General features: G+C 43.5%; 1 protein-coding gene across 4 annotated transcripts in view; it reads right to left on the reverse strand.

Moving 5' to 3' along the window:
• NUP205 (nucleoporin 205) overlaps nucleotides 1-17,427 on the reverse strand; it is a 558,669-nt gene that overhangs the window by 28,903 nt on the left and 512,339 nt on the right. For all 4 annotated transcript variants that reach the window (XR_003858760.1, XM_029616971.1, XM_029616970.1 and 1 more), the window contains one exon: nucleotides 13,488-13,616. Coding sequence is in view for 3 of the 4 variants with exons in the window: in XM_029616971.1 (XP_029472831.1) it covers nucleotides 13,488-13,616 (129 nt within the window). In the remaining variant the exon portion in view is untranslated. The remainder of the gene's footprint in view (nucleotides 1-13,487; nucleotides 13,617-17,427) is intronic.

Here is a 17,427-nt window from a genome sequence, read left to right on the forward strand (position 1 = left end):
AACCCCAAAAAACGAAGGTTAGTTCTCCTTTCCCTATTTTCTAAATCATCTACTTTGTCAAGTAGTTGAGTTAACAATTTCCCCTGCGTTTCTGCCTTAGTCTCAGCTCTGAGGGCATCGTCCTCCAATACAGAGATTCTCCCTTCGGCATGATCAAGACGGGGGGAGAGTTCAGCAATTGCTACTTGAACCTCCCCTAGCTGCTCCTTCAGCCCCGCTAATTTTTCATCTAGGGCTGCCTTTATAACTTGCTCAATAGCTGGGAGCGTGAGCCCTGCTGAAATGGGATCCCCGGGGTTTTCGCCCGCGGCGGCCATTTTAGCTTCAGTGCCCCGCGTTTTTTCCTTATCTTTTTTTGCCGTTCTTGAAGCCATCGGGGGTGACGACTTGTTCATATATTTAGCGATTGACATAAGAACTCACAGTTTCTCCGTTTGGTTGAGGTTTTGGAGCCTTATTTGCAGGTTAAAAACGCGCTGAGGGAGCTAGGCACTCGGAGCTCAAGGGTTTCCGTCCTCCCCGGCTCACCACATCACGTGACCTCCTTGATTGAGTTTTAAGACTGACTTTTTTTGCTGTATATTCAGATGATGATCAAGTGGCAGTAATAAATCTGTGTTTAAAATCTGTGGCCCAGGGGGTAGTTACATCTAAGCTTAAGGGGACCCCAGGCAGGATGAGAGTCCTCTGGAGATTGGGGGGAAAGAGGTCCGTTAATGTTTTGCCATGGTTAGAAGGGATTTAGATGGCGTCAAAAACCATCTTAAATGTGACAATAGGATATAAATTATCAATATATAGCCAAACTTTAACAGTGATTAAAACCTCATTTTACCATCTTCAATGGATTTTCCAGATTGTTTGTTTTTTTACAAAGCATGATTTAAATTTTGAAAGGACCACAGCGTAATTATGTTTTGGATCCATATGAGAACACAATATAAAGGTGAGATATTTTGTTTCCAAATGTTATAATCCAGCAGACCCCTTTAGGAAGAGATGATAGCTTCAATTAGACCAGATGATAAAAAAAAAAATAAAAAAAAATTAGAAGTTCAATGTTGTGCTGTAGTCCGTTGCCAGACAATAACGTTCTAAGATTCAAAACAGGGATCAGAAAGCATTTCACTCCACTGTAGAAAAGAAAAAAACAGCACTGTCTATCTTCTGAGCAGTGCGGCACCAAAGCCTGAGCAGAGCAGCTTGAGTTAACGAACTGGTTATTGAAATCACTGCAAATCATGCCTGCTCCACACTTTCCTTGGCTCATCACAAGACACTTCAATCAAACGGTTTGCCAAAACTATCAAAATTCTTCTGTTTCCAAATTTTGCTAATGGGAATCAACAGATCCACTAAGGTAAAATCGCAATCCTTACCTTCCTTAGTGGCTTTATTAATTTCACACTTGCCAAAATAAAAGCGATTGTTGCTGATGCTTTACAGGAGAGGGCTTCTTGTTGCAAACTATAGTGGTGGACAGACTGCTCTATCAGGAGGCAGACCATGTGTTGGGGCTGCTACTGAAAACAGGATCCTAGCATCGCAGGGAGAACAAATTAGTAAACCCCCCCCCCCCCCCCAACAAAAACCTCTTATCCCATTTGAGACTCTGCAGTTCTAATTTGTAACTTAATGTTTTATCAGGGAAGAAGATAAGTAACCAAGCCTACAGACTTAACTCAATGTAAGGGAGGGATGAGTAGAGAAATTAAATGGCCATATTTCAGCTGGCTTACTAGCGCCCCTGAGCCACATGATTTAGTTCAGGTGTGAGCAAACCTTTTCTTTTTTTTTTAATTTTGTATTTATGCATTTTAGAAATAATACAAAGCAAATAAACTTTGTTCAGCAACATTGGAGAAAACATTAAGAAAAGAAAAAAATAGAAGAAAAACAAATTCACAATCAGTTAACATGATAATCTCCTAAATGGAAACACTAATCCAGAGGGGGGAGGATTAGAAACTATATAAGGAGGAGAATTTCAGTACAATAAATCCCATAAGTAAAGATGCAAAATAGAACCCCAAGGTATTAGTGAAAATCAGCCTAAGAAGGTTCTTGGGTGACTAAACAGGCATTCTTCTTGGCCTCCAGAAAGTCCCGTAGCTAGTCTGGGCTAAAGAAAAAGCAAAATTGCTTACCTGTAATAGGTGTTATCCCAGGACAGCAGGATGTAGTCCTCACATATGGGTGACGTCATTGGACGGAGCCCTAACACGGAAAACTTTCTGTCAAAGTTTTTAGAAACTTTTGACTGGCACACTGAGTCCACTGAGCATGCCCAGCATACCATGATCCCTCGAGCCACAGGGGTCTCCCTTCAGTCTCATTTGTAGCAATAAGCGTTAGCAAAAAATAAAATAATAAAACGTGTTGGACCCAACTCTGTGGGGTGGTGGGCGGGTTTCGTGAGGACTACATCCTGCTGTCCTGGGATAACACCTATTACAGGTAAGCAATTTTGCTTTATCCCAGGACAAGCAGGATGATAGTCCTCACATATGGGAGATTAGCAAGCTACAGGCGGAGTCATCTTTGTTTTGGACCAACAGTGTACAACTTGTGCAACAGGCACAACAACTGGTGTACTGCTGGAAAAAATGAGGCAGCCTGAAAATCACAGCAGGTTGGATGTGGAAGGAGTTGGGATTATACTGGAAATAAGTTCTTTAAGACAGATTGTCCAAAGGCTGAATCTTGTCATCCTTCCTTGTCCAGCTGCAAATGTGTGAAGAGAGCTCCATGTCGCAGCCTTGCAGATGTCAGCAATCGGTACTAAACGATAGTGTGCTACTGAGGTTGCCATTGCTCTAACTGAATGCGCCTTTACTTGTCTGTGGAGGGAAAGGCCTGATTTTTTTTTTTATAGCAGAAGTCTATACAATCTGCTAGCCAGTTAGAGAGTGTTTGTTTGCCCACTGCTTTACCTGGTTTGTTTTTGTCAAAAAAAACAAAGAGATGGGTGGATTTTCTATATTCTTTAGTGCGTTCTAGTTAATATGCTAGTGTGTTTACAGTCTAAGGTGTGTAAAACTCTTTCACCTTGGTGCGAGTGAGGTCTTGGAAAGAATGTGGGCAAATTGATAGACTGATTCAAGTGTAAGTCAGTAACTACCTTGGGAAGGAATTTAGGGTGAGTACGGAGTACCACTCGGTCATGTAGAAATCTAGTGCAAGGTGGGTATGTTACAAGTGCTTGTAACTCACTAACTCTTCTAGCAGATGTAATCGCTACTAGGAAGAGAACTTTCCATGTAAGAAATTTAACATCGCATGAATCTATGGGCTCAAAAGGAGAATGCATGAGCCTTGCTAGTAGCATGTTAAGGTCCCTTTCTGTGACTGGGGGCCGCAAAGGGGGTTTAAGCTTAAACCTCTCAAACCTATTGACAAGGGGTTGCGCTGATATCGGAGCATCCCCTACCCCCTTGTGGTAAGGTGTACCCTCACTGATGAGGTCTGGAGAGCAGAGTCTGAAAGGTACCAGAGATAATCTAGTAAATATGATGTGGGGCAAGAAAAGGGGTCAATACTTTTCTGTGTACACCACGTTGTAAATCTCTTCCACTTGTAAAGATAGGATTTTCGTGTGGAAGGTTTTCGTGAAGCTACAAGCACTTGAGATACATTAGTTGAAAGATTGAGTGGTTGAAGGATTATGCTTTCAACATCCAGGCTGTGAGGGATAGGGATTGAAGGTTGGGATGGCGCAACCTGCCCTGATCCTGAGTTATGAGAGTAGGTGCCGTGCCCAGGCGAATTGGTTCCCTGATCGAGAGGTCGAGAAGTATGGGAAACCATACTTGTCGAGGCCAGTACGGGGCTATGAGTATCATTGACCCTTTGTCCTGTTGTAGCTTTACTAGAGTTTTGGTTATTAGTGGTATCGGGGGATACGCATATAGAAGACCTGAGTTACAGAAGCGAGCAAAGATGTCCTTGGCTAACTGGTTTCTCTGTTTGTGCAGGGAGCAGAATCTGTCCACTTTGTGATTCAGCTCGGATGCAAAGAGGTCCATTGTTGGTTGACTCCAATGTTGGAATATCTTGGTCGCTACTAAAGGATCCAGGGACCACTCGTAGGGTTGGAACTGACTACTGAGGCGATCTGCCACTACATTGTGTATGACTGCTAGATAAGTGGCCCGAAGAAACATGATGTGTGTCAGGGCCCAGTTCCAAATTTGTGCGGCTTCTTGGTAAAGGAGATAAGAGCCCTTACCTCCTTGTTTGTTCAGGTACCACATGGCAAGTGTGTTGTCTGTTTGTATTAGAACAGTCTTGTGTGAAAGGCAGTCCTTGAACGCATAGAGCACATAACATATAGCTCGAAGCTCAAAGAAGTTGATTTGGGAAGTTGCTTCGAGTTTTGTCCAAGTACCTTGAGTCTGAACACCTTCTGTATGTGCTCCCCAACCCAAGGTGGATGCATCTGTAGTTAAGGTTACTTGTGGAACTGGTTGCTGGAAAGGTAGGCCTGCAAGCAAATTGTTTGTGTCCGCCCACCAAAGGAGAGATGAACGTAACTGGTGGGATATTTGAATTGGAGATGACAGTAGTTGAATGGCTTGGAGCCACTGAGATCTCAATGTCCATTGCGTTATTCTCATGCCTAATCTGGCCATAGAAGTGACATGGACTGTGGAAGCCATTTGGCCGAGCAGAGGTAGGAACTGATGGGCCATTGCTGTTCACTTTGTGCGTAGTTTGCTAAAGTGGAGAGTGTCTCTGCGCGGTCTTTTGGGAGGAAGGCTTTGGATACGGTGGTGTTCAATTCTGCTCCGATTAACTGAAGAAAGCGAGATGGTATAAGATGGGATTTTTGGTAGTTTATTAGAAACCCCAACGAGTGAAGCAGATTGTGCACGAGCGAGTTGAGAGCTCCTTGTCAATTGGCTTTTGATGAGCCAGTCATCTAGATAAGGAAATGCATGTATACTTTCTTTGTGTAGATGGGCCGCTGCTACTGCTAAGCACTTTGTGAAGACTCAGGCTGCTGAGGCAAGTCTGAATGGTAGTACCCGGTATTGAAAGTGTTGATGACCCACCAGGAAACGCAGGAACTTGCGATGAGGGGGAAATATTGGAATGTAAGCGTAAGCGTCTTGAAGATCCAGAGAACAGAGTCAATCTCCTGTCTGAAGAAGGGGAAGCATCGTGCCTAAGGATACCATCCTGAACTTTTCTTTCCGTAGAAATTTGTTGAGTTTTCGGAGGTCTAAGATGGGACGTAGGCCTCCTGTTTTCTTTGAAATGAGAAAACAGCGGGAGCAGAATCCTCTGCCCTGTTGCTGAGGTCGGGGAACTGGTTCCATGGCCCTGGCTCTCAGGAGGGTGGACAATTCTGTTTGCAGAAGAGTGGAATGATCTTTGTGTATCCAAAGCGAACTTGGTGGAGAGTGGTTGGGTCTGTGAGAAAATCCAGATGGTAACCTTGTGTTATAATGGATAGTACCCATTGATCTGTTGTGATGTTTGACCAAGTGAGTAGAAAGGAGATCCGACCTCCCACTGGTAGATCCGGGGTTGGGTTGGCGGAGTGGCTGCTGTCCTCTGGCAGGCTTTCCAAATCCCGATGCTGGGCCTGTCTGAGGAGGAGGCTGAGGTCTAGATGCCCTTGGTTGCCTGGATTGACCTCTCTGGGATGGTCTAAATGCCCTACCACGAGGTGCTGGGGGATAGTATCTTCGTGGTCTGTAATATGGTTTCCTGGTGTCCTTTCTGGCTGTGTGCCGTGCAGAAGAGGGTGTCTCTGCTGGAACAGCGGAAAGTTGGCGCAGAGTTTCAGAATGTTCCTTTAGCTGCGCCACAGCATCTTGTACCTTCCCTCCAAAAAGGTTGTCTCCAGCACAAGGCAGGTCTGCCAATTTTTCTTGAACCTCAAACCTGAGGTCAGAAGCTTTTAACCAAGCCCATCTGCGAGCACTAATCCCTGTTGCAGCCATTCTGGAAGATGTTTCAAAGCTGTCATAGGCTGCACGGATTTCGTGTTTGCCTGCCTCTAGGCCTTTATAAATAATGTTATTAAAGGAATCCTGGTGTTGCTGAGGTAGAGATTCAGACAATTCCTCCATTTGTTTCCATAAATTGCGCTGGTATTGAGAGTCATATATAACTGATATGATGCAATTCTGGAGACAAGCATGGAACCCTGGAACATTTTTCGGCCAAGAGTATCTAGGAATTTCTGTTCCTTGCCAGGAGGCGTAGATGAGTGTGGCCGGATTCTTTTTGATTTCTTTTGGGCAGACTCCACCACTACAGACTGGTGTGGGAGTTGATGTTTTTGAAAACCTGGTATATGCTGAACCAGGTATGTGGCATTTGTCTGCTTGTTCACTGGTGGAATTTAACAAGGGTGCTCCCACAGTTTATGCTGAAGATCAATGAGGACTTCATGGACAGGTATTGCAAGAACTTCCTTAGGAGGATCTAAAAATTGTAAAACCTCCAGGGTTTTCTGTCTTGTGTCCTCTTCTGCTACCAACTGGAAAGGAACGGTATCTTCCATCTCTTTTACAAAATTTGAAAAGGAGAGGTTCTCTGGTAGGGACTTCCTCCTTTCTTCAGGTGGGGATGGGTCCGATAATATATCCTCCGATGAAGAATCGGTGTCTCCTTCATCCCAGGTATATAATGGATGCCGTGGAGCAGTGGAGTGAGGAATGAAAAGTGGCATCGAAGGCACCGATGGTTTCATCGGCGGCATCAATGGTGGAAGTAATTGGGAAGAAATAAGGAACCTTGGATACGAAATCTCCGACAGTCCTGGTATTGGCTCAGGTATCGGTGAATCCCCCGAGGCTTCGTCTTCCCTGGGATTGGGAATCGGAGTCTTTGTTTCCCGATGGCAACGGTTGCATCGGGAGGGCACCGATGAGGGCATCAAGATTAGCGAGTATCGGTGCGAATAGTGATAGGTCCGGAGTCGGCAATGGTGCAAGCATCGGCATCAAAGGCTGAATGTCTCGCAGAGCGTCCTTTACTGCCTGGTGGATGAAACCGTCCAGTTCCTCCCGTATAGCTGGTGAGGTCAGAGCAGCTATAGGGGGTGGCAGAGAAGGCGGAACCGGCTCTTCCATAGATCCCTGTGGTGGCGCGGTACCCAGCACCTATATCGGTGGGGATCGCCTTGGACTGAGAAGCATCGAGGGCATCGATGGCTTTTCTAGTCGAGACCTTTTCGGTGACGGCTCGAATCGAGAGTGCTCCGGGAATCGATCCGACATCGGGGGTAGAAGTACATCGATGGCGGTGGCGATGTTTTTCGCGATGCTCTGTGCCCTTTTTCTCAAGCACCGAGGTGATTTTATCGATGTCCGAGATGGAGTTGGAGATGATCAGTCACCGCTTTCATCAGGACAACGTTTGGTTCTAATAACTAACTTTTTGGCTGCTCCAGCCGGAGACAACTGTGTCGATATTGATATACGTAATTGTATTATGGAAGAGATGTTCCATCTTCTCCAGATGGGCCAGGCTGCCTTTGGCCGTCATTTCGGCACATTGTGGACATGTGGATACATTATGTCCTTTGCCCAAACACAAAACACACTCGACATGCGGGTCGGTGACGGACATGGTGCGAGGGCAATTCGGGCATTTTAAAAAAACCGGTTGACATTTTGAAGGCCGGACAGCCATCGACGACCTTCTGACAAGAAAAGTGTGAAACAGTGTCGACCGAAGAAAAAATGAGTACTCACTGATTGGTGGAGAAAGGGAGACCCCTATGAAGGGGATTAAATGAGAATTTTGAACTTTTTCCATGAGGAAATTATTATGTGAAACACTCAGACAGGCAAGTCTGGCGTGGGATTGATGGAGTGGCTGCTGCTCTCTGAGAATGTTTCAAAACCCCAATGCAGGTCCAGCTTGTGAGGCTGGTTGAGGCCTAGGTGGCTTGGCCTGATGAGGATGTCCATGTTGAGATGACCTAGAAGAACGCACCATAGTGGATGGTGGATAATATCTACGGGGTCTGTAGAAAGGCTTTCTAGTATCCCGTCTAATGGGCTTTCTTGTTGAAGATGATTGATCAGATGGAATTTTTGACAGCTGTCTCAGTGTTTCATGATGGGCTTTAAGTTGTAGTATGGCTTCCTGAACCTGGTCACCGAAGAGATTTTCTCCAGTGCATGGTAGGTCAGCTAATTTTTCCTGTACTTCTGACCGTAGATCAGACGCCTTCAACCAAGCCCACCGTCTGGCACTGATTCCCGCAGCAGACATACGTGCCGAGGTTTCAAACACATCATATGCTGCATGGACCTCATGCTTTCCTGATTCAAGGCCTTTTTGAATAATAGCATTGAGTTGTTCCCTATGCTGTTGAGGGATATTATCTGTTACTTCTTGAACTTGTTTCCACAAGTTCCTCTGGTATTGTTTCATGTAGAATTGGTAACTTGCAATTCTTGACACTAACATTGATCCTTGAAAAGTTTTCCGGCCTAGGACATCTAGGAATTTTTGTTCCTTTCCTGGAGGTGTCTAGGAATGAGTTGAGGATTTCCTGGCCTTCTTCTGCACTGATTCAACAACCACTGACTGGAGTGGTAATTGCGGTTTCTGAAAACCGGGTGTACGTTGAACCAGGTATGTGGCCTGTACGTCGATTGACTGGTGGTACTGTGCAGGGATGCTCCCAAAGGCGGTGCTGTAACTTTAAAAGCAACTCATGTACTGGAATTGCCATGACTTCCTTTGGGGCATCAACGAATTGGAGGATTTCAAGTGTTTTATGTCTGGTGTCCTCCTCAGTAACAAGGTCAAATGGAATTGTATCAGACATTTCTTTAATGAAGTTAGAGAAAGAAAGGTCCTCCGGTGGTGATTTTCTTCTCTCTTCCTATAGGGAAGGTTCTGAGAGGATATCTTCAGAATCCGTATCGGTATCTACATCTTCCCATGGGTTGAATTGGGGTTCCGACTGGGATCCTTGAGAAGGAAGGATGTCTGATATGAATGGATGCTTTGGCATCGATGGAACTGTCGATGACTTTAATGGATGATGCATCGGCATTGATGGGGGTTGAGCGGGCATCGATGGTAATCCGCCTGGCATCGATGGGAATCGATGACTGGAATCTCCTGATGGACCTGGTAAAGGCATCAATGGTATCGATCGAAGGTCCAGCCGGAATGGTCCTTGAATCCCCGTTGGACCAAGGCGAGGTTCATCTTCCTCTGAAGAACCCGTGATAGGGATTGTCAGTAGAGTTATTGGAAGTTCCGTCGATGGTGCAGGCAATGATTGCGTAGGGAACGCAGCAATCAGGGCATAGAGTCTGCTCATCAAAGGTGAGAAGATCGATGCCACAGATGTCGATGGCGTGGGAAGTGGAATTGATGGTAGCTGAAGATTTTTCATCGCCTCGATGACAGACTGTCTTACGAGGGTATTCAACTCTTCCCTGGATACTGGGAGAGGATCCTCTGTCACAGGGGAAGGTATGATGGGCACTACTGGCTTCTCCACATTGAAATGCGGAGGCTCAGTTCCCAACACTGATCCCAATGGGGAGCGCCTCGGTGCCTCAGGTACAGAGGGGCATGATGGCTCATGTACCCGGGCCCGCTTCGCAATCGGATCGATGGCCATCAATGCAGATGCGGTACTGCTTCCTTCTGGAATGGGGGTCCATTGTTCTGAGGTCGATGAGGTTACTTTTTTGAATAAGTCCTCCATGTTACCCAGGCGAGCCCGCCTGCCTTTCGGTGTCATCTGCACACAGGTAGAACAGGCGCAAACATCATGACTTGGATCTAGGCATAGGATGCATATGTTTATTTATTTATTTAAATTCTTTTACTATACCGATACTCAAGACGAGGTCTTATCGTACCAGTTTACATTAGAACAGGGGAAAATCAATTAACAACTGAGTAGAAGGTAAAGTTACATTAAACAGGGAGCAAAAACATGGGCGATGGAAGACAGGAAAAATATTAAAACGATAACAACTGGAGAGTGATAGAAATAATCATGTCATGCGGATTGGTAGCCAGGGACATTTCGGGCATTTTTAAAAACCCATGGCCATTATAAATATATAGGCCGCAAACGGTGAAGGGTTATCGGGTACCGGTATGAGGTAAACGAACCGTCTGAAAAAATGTACCAGAACGGACTTACTGATTTGGCACTGATGGGAGACCCCAATTAGGGAGTTTGTCGTTGACTTTTTGTCAAAAATGTTAGAGATTTTCCGTGAGGAAAAGTTGTGAAAATTCACAGAGCTCCTTCAACGCGAGGCTAAAAGCAGCGCGGAAAAAGAGAGACTGAAGGGATACCCCTGTGGCTTCAGGGATCATTGCATGCTGGGCATGCTCAGTAGGCTCAGTGCGCCAGTCAAAAGTTTCTAGAAACTTTGACAAAGTTTTCCGTGATAGGGCTCCATCCAGTGATTGTGAGGACTATCATCCTGCTTGTCCTGGGATAACAGTTGTTTCAACTCCTTCGGCAGCAAGTCTAGGAACGGTTTCCAGATATTGATAAACCATTTTGCCCGTGCAGGCGGTTTATCTTTCATGGACTGGGATTCCAAACACAGCAACCTTACTAGTCTCTTATGCCATGGGGCTCAACGGCTCCAGCCAATGTGTTAAAATGCATTCTTCCCAGCCAGACAACATTTACGTATAAAAAGGGCACCTGCTTTCCCCAATCCCTCAACATCAGAGATCTTCCCCAGACCACAGACTTCTGCTGAACTCTCTATGGATGTGGACCACCACCTGCTGATATCCCGCCAAAAATGTTTTACATCTGGACAATCCCAAAAGCATGACAAAGTCGCTTCCCGGTGTTCACACTTGAGACAGTTACCATGGTCTGAAATCCCAGCCCAGAAAGCTTGTTATGGGAAATAATACAGTCTATTGGAGTTCTCCGAGGTCCCATATAGGTCCTGAACGCATAGAAACATTATCTTCATCTAGATCAATGTGCAATTCTCTGCCCCAAGCCTGAGCCATAGTCCTTAAGAGGGTATAGTTAATAGCAGAGCGCAGAAATTTGTAAAGAGAGGCCAGAGAGTGTTTGCCTCCCCCCCCCCTTTGAAAGGGACCTGAAGAATATTAATTAATATGCAATTGGAAAGTGGCTTCTATGTAACTTCGAAACTGTGAGTAAACTAAATAGTGTTGTGAATGAAAACCTAGCTGTGAAAGGCAATAATGAAATAGTTGTATTGTTTTACTTTGCATATCAATAAACATGGACACCTCTGCTTTGTGTGTCTCGGTTTTTTTTTTTTTTTTATAAATCATATCCGTATTCCCCGGTTGGAAATCTGGATTACCTACCAATCCCAGTTTACCTCTCAAATTTCCACCCTGCCCTGGCCACCCGAATCCACAGAGAAAAGGCTAAATGATGAGGGAGAGCGCTTCCTGGCACATGAAGAATGTGAGCCAGGAAAAGCAGAGCCACCAGTGCTCGCTCTAATGTAAGATCAGAGTAGACCTCTTTGTTCCCCAACCAATACCCTATCTGGCATAATGTGCTGGCATAATTGTAAAATCTGATATTAGGAAAGCCACCTCCGCCATCCTCCTTAGGAGTTATAAGTTTAGCTATAGACATCCTGGGTTTCCTGCACTTCCAGACAAAGGTCATTCATATGTGAGAAATACCCCTGGCATCTTTGCGAGATAATAGGACTGACAGCATAAAAAGTAAAAACAGGAGTTTAGGGAATTGCATCATTTTTATCAATGTGATGCGCCTCATGAAAGATACAGGGAACTGCATCCATCTCTCGCATGCCTTTTGGAAACCCAAAATGAGTGGGGGAACATTGAGAGCATATCAATTGTCTGGGATCTTTATGAGTATATATACCAAAGTATTTCAATTTATCTTTTGCCCATCTCAATGGAAAATCTGGCTACGAGTTCTGCAATATCCCAGCAAGGTCTAATACCTCCAGAGTTATCTAAGTTCGGCTTTAATCCCGAATATCGGCCATAGTTTGAAAAAAGGTCCAAAGATTTTAATAAAAATTCCCTCGCCTAGTGCAAAAGAAGTAGGATATCATCCGTGAACAGGAGAACACTGGTAAAAGGCAAGGGCACATCCCCATCTGGTTCAATCACAAGCTTGTTTAACAAAATGACTAAGGGTTCCCAAGGTGAGAATGAAAAGCATAAGAGGACAATGGACACCCTTGTCTAGTCCCTCTGGAAAGGTCTCTGAGAAACAATTGTTCACTCGAATTCTAACCTCTGGGTTGGAATATAGAACTTGGATAGCCTCATAAATGAATCCCCTAAACCCAAAAGTGGGTAGCAGATTCTGCAAAAACGTCCAAAAAACTCCAACGAACGCCTTTTCGGCGTCGAAACTAATAAGGGCTGGTTCCTGATACCCCATGCTCTTCCAATTTTCTAGTATCATTACACGCCTAACATTTAAATCTGCTCCTCGACCCGGAACAAAACCCACTTGGCCCTTGGCGATGAGGGAAGAAAGAAGCAGTTTTAATTTGTTTGCTATCACTTTGGCATATAATTTAATATCCAAATTAAGTAACGAAATCAGACGGTATGATGTAACCAAGGTAGGGTCTTTCCCCATCTTTGGCTGTACTACAATGTTCGCACCCTTAAGTGAACTAGGCATACTCCCCAAAGTCACCGTAGCATCAAATAATCCCTTAAGGGCCGGGAGAATGTTCTCTTGTAGGGCTTTGTAATTGGCAAAGATGCAGATGCAGAACCATATTTCTCCAGTCCTGGCATCTTTGCACTGGTTACCAGTTCTACTACTACTAAACATTTTTATAGCACTACTTGGCATATGCAGTGCTGTACAAATGACACATAAGAGATAGCCAATTCAATGGAGAATCCAATTTAAATTATTTTCTTTGATACATAAATTATTACAGAAGGAGTCCATATCATGGTTCAATATGGTGCTACATACATATAAACCAACACGCACAATGAGATCAGCCAATAAGAATCTGTTGGAAATTCCATCTCCTAAACTGGCATGACATGAAAAAAACAAGAGAAAGAGCATTTTCTATAGTAGGACCAAGTTTATGGAACTTACAACCTTATCAACTTTAGTCATTGACTTCACTGAAACCATTTAAAAAGGCTTTAAAGACTTATTTATTTTCTCAAGCCTTTGGGGTAAGTTAGGCTCTGTTAAAAGTTTTTAATTGCACAGACCACATTTATTCCTAGACTGGTTTTTTTTTTTTTTACCTTATGCATCTTATTGTTAAGTTTATACTTTTTTTTGGTCTGGTTGTCTTGGCTTGTTATTTACAATGTCAATATATATATAATCTGCTTTGAACATTTTTATGTATGTGTTTGGAATATAAATCTTTTAAAATGAAGTACTTTTAAAATGATTTATAATCAGTTAATAGGTGCTGCTTGAGAAAGTAGCATCATGTATAAACAGACACAGATACAAAATCCAACTGAACAATGCTAAAAATTAAAAGAAAAGTTACCTTGTGGTCCTTTTCTTCCAAATGAAATCATGGAGGAGAGCAGGGAATCCTGGAAATCTGATGGAGTACAGTGCAACAGGTAGTATTCCAGATGGCGCCAAAGAATAAAGAGACATGTTTCTATAATATCTGGAAATTATGTCAGTTAAAGAAGAAGTCTGATTAACCTGAACGAACACTGCTTTGCATCAAGACAAAATATAAAACGTAAGATTTGCCATAATGGGTCAGACCAAAGGTTCATCAATTCAGTATCCTGTTTCCAAAAGTGGTCAATCCAGGTCACAAGAACCTGGCAGGATCCTAAAGGGTAAATAGATTCCAATGCTGCTTATCCTAGGGATAAGCAGTGGATTTCTCCAAGTACACCTTAATAATGGTTTATAAACTTTTCTTCCAGGAACTTGCCCAAACCATTTTTATTATTGACAATTTTTATTGAGAAGAATATGTAGCTGAACATACAACATACATCAGCATTCGGATACAGCCATAATATAATCTAAAAGAAGAATACAAACTGTAGTATTAACATGATCTGAAAGTCCCAAAATTCTCTTCCCTTTCCATTAAACCTTCCTCCCCCCCACCCACCCTCCCTCAGCTCAATCCCAGAAAGCATGATAGAACAGGTATTTCACACACTTGGTCTCACTGAAATAAGAGATTGGTCAGATAGCGCAAATGCATTCCAGCCCTGGCCCCATTTCCCAGTTAGGGTCCAGGCCCAACTGAGATGACAACAAGAATACCAGTCGTTATAAGCCCTCTCCCTTCAACCTAGGTGTTTTGTCATTAATGTCCAGGTTCTATAAAACTTAGGTAAAGTTTCTCTTCGTATGTCTGACAGTTTTTCCATATATTGAATTTGTCGCAGTCTAGTAAGTAGTTGAGACATGCTGGGAGTATCAGAAGATTTCCACTGGGTGGCTACCAACTGGCAGGCTGCAGTTGTAATAAATGTGAACAATGCCTGCCTCTCATTAGCCAATTCTGGGTAGGAGAGCCCTAATAGCCAAATTTCTATCTGTAAAGGGAACCGCACCCCCAGAATTCTTTCAGAAAGCCTTTGACAGTCCTCCCAGAAAGATCTGATTTTAGGATAGTGCTACCACATTTATGAATGTGCCTATTTGGGAACACGGTCTCCAGCAGAGGAGAGAGCCCCTGGTTAGCCAATGCTCTAATCTAGCAGGAGAATAATGCCACCAATACAGGAGTTTATACCAATTCTCTATATTTGACGCTGACATGGAGAATTTCCCTAACATCCGAAAACACTCCTCCCATTGTTCCCTCCCCCACGGGATCCCCAAATCTTTTCCCCACGCCACCAAATGGGTTGCTGCAGCCGGCTTCTCAGAGATAAGCAATTGCTATATCTTAGATATGCTATTCTGTAGTTTACCAGCTAAAATACAATAGCCCTCGAAGATTGAACGGTTTTGTTGCAAGTCCCGTTGAAGTCCTCTTGTAAGCAAAAAGTGTCATACTTGGGCATAGGCTAGAAAGTCTACATTAGGTAATCCACAGGTTTTCTGTAATTCTACGAATGGGACAATCCCATTAGACCACAACTGCCACAACTTGCCAGACCACGATCCTCCCACCTACGGAAAGTGGTGTTACCTAGTCCTGTTGAAAAATCCCTTAAGTACCTATTGGGAGATAAGGCAGAGTACGATTTTGGGCCTACAAGAATTGGCTTCCATCTCTTCCTTATTGTGAGTGTGGTCTGCAATTCCGGGGGGAGTAAAGCAAATTCTCAAGGTGTGAAAGAACTGGGCCAGTACAGAGCGCGAAGAGGAACCCCTCCCACCAAATCCTGTTCAATTGCTACCCACTGCTTAGTAGAGCCCAAATCATGGCAGTCTATGATGCTCTTAAGCTGGGAGGCCAATATAATAATGCAGTAGGGACGGTAACCCCAGTCCTCCCTCTTGCCTGGACCTAAACAGAACCTGTCTGGATACCCGTGGGGGGCGTCTGCGCCAGATAAAAGAAAACAACTTGCGCTGTAGCTCATGGTTCGGGAGCAAACAAGGCAATACCAGAAACAGGTATCCAATTTTTGGCAACAAGTTAATTTTAATCGCTGAAATCCTACCAAACCATGAGAACTGCATCCTCTCCCATTTTTTTAGGTCCCCAATCAGCGATCGCACAAGGGGCCAATAATTCTATTGCACCAAAGAGTCAAAATCCAGACCCAAATTTACTCCTAAATACCTAATGGGGCCTGCTGTCCAAAGAAACGAAAAATTCCGTTTGCCCTCTCTCAACAGATCTGCAGGAAAATTTACAGGGAGAATCTCTGATTTGTCCAGGTTGATACGTAGGCCTGATAGATTTCCAAATTGTTCTAACTTTGCCAACACCACTGGCAGCGAGATCATAGGTTTTGATAATAAGAAAATGTCATCAGCATATAGTGAAATCTTATATTGCTGGAGACTGCCTATAACCCCATACACATCTGCTGCCTGCCGGATTACCATTGCCAGAGGTTCCAAACTTATGGCAAACAATAGTGGCGACAGAGGACAGCCCTGTCGTGTCCCCTGAAAGTTCATTGTATAGCTATGGTTAATCTTTAAATACGCTAGGGGATCCCTATATAGCTCCTGCACCCAAGGGGAGAAAGTACCCCCTAAACTCACCTCGTCCAATACTGCAAACAGAAAAGGCCAATAAACACGGTCGAAGGCCTTTTCCGCATCTATGGTGCCCAAACCTTTTTTAAACCCAGCTAGACATTTTTTCCACATCTTCTGGCAATGAGTTTCAGAGATGTTTATGTGTTAAAAATATTTTCTCCTATTGGTTTTAAATGTATTACCTAGTAACTTTATTGTGTATCCCCTAGTCTTTGTGCTTTTTGAAAGAGTAAACAACCAGTTCTCGTTTACCCATTCCACTCCACACATTATTTTATAAATCTGTAATCATATCTCCCCCCTCAGCTGTCTCTACAAGCTGAAGAGCCCTAACTTCTTTAGCCTTTTCTCATAGGGGAATTGTTTTATCTCCAAAATGTAGCTGGTTGATGAGGCAAGGCTTTCCATGGTGGCTTTGTCACATTAAACTATGACTATCTACATGTTCTTTAATTTTGTTCTTTTTTATAGTTTCTATCATTTTGCAAGTCTGTAGTTTTCTGGATCATACTCTTTTTTAAAAACTGGAGTTAAACTAGCGCTCCTTCAATCTTCAGATACCATAGATGATTTTAATGATAGGTTAGAAAATTACTAATATCAAGTCTGCAATTTCATGTAATAGTTCTTTTAGCACTCTCGAATGTTTACCATCTGGTCCAGGTGATTTGTTACTCTTTAGTTGATCAATATGCCCTATTACATCTGTAAGGAACCATACTGGGCCTCAACCAAAAGAACTGTTCCATTTCTACAGGGTAACAAAAGTAACAGATTGTTGGGATTTAGTTCCAGTCTGTGGAAGACTGCAGTGGTGAAATCTCCAGTCACCATTTCTTGGGATAAAAGTAGGTATGGATTAGAGGAAAAGGTGCCTTTTTCCCATGTTGAAAGAATCCATTTTTATAATTATTTAAACAACTTATAACTCACTGATCCATAAATCTCAGTGGATAACAGAAGATAAATACATAATTGAATCAATACAGACAGATTTGAGATCGAGAAAGTTTTATCCACTCTTCCTTCTTTTTGGTTTTGTTTTCAACCTAACTTTATTTTTACTATCTGAGTGCTTCTGGGGACTCAACATCATCATCTTGAAGGAGTTTGGTGTCTCTGAGTGCTTTACTATCTGAGTTCTTCTGGGGACTCAACATCATCATCTTGAAGGAGTTTGGTGTCTCTGAACCAGAGAGATTCAGTGGGCTAGTGAAAGTCCTGCAAGAAAATTAAGCTCCAATGATTTCTGGGGAGGAGGAGAGGAGTCTAGAGTCTAAAGG

The sequence above is a fragment of the Rhinatrema bivittatum genome, chromosome 9, assembly GCF_901001135.1.
Source record: "Rhinatrema bivittatum chromosome 9, aRhiBiv1.1, whole genome shotgun sequence".
NCBI lineage: Eukaryota > Metazoa > Chordata > Amphibia > Gymnophiona > Rhinatrematidae > Rhinatrema > Rhinatrema bivittatum.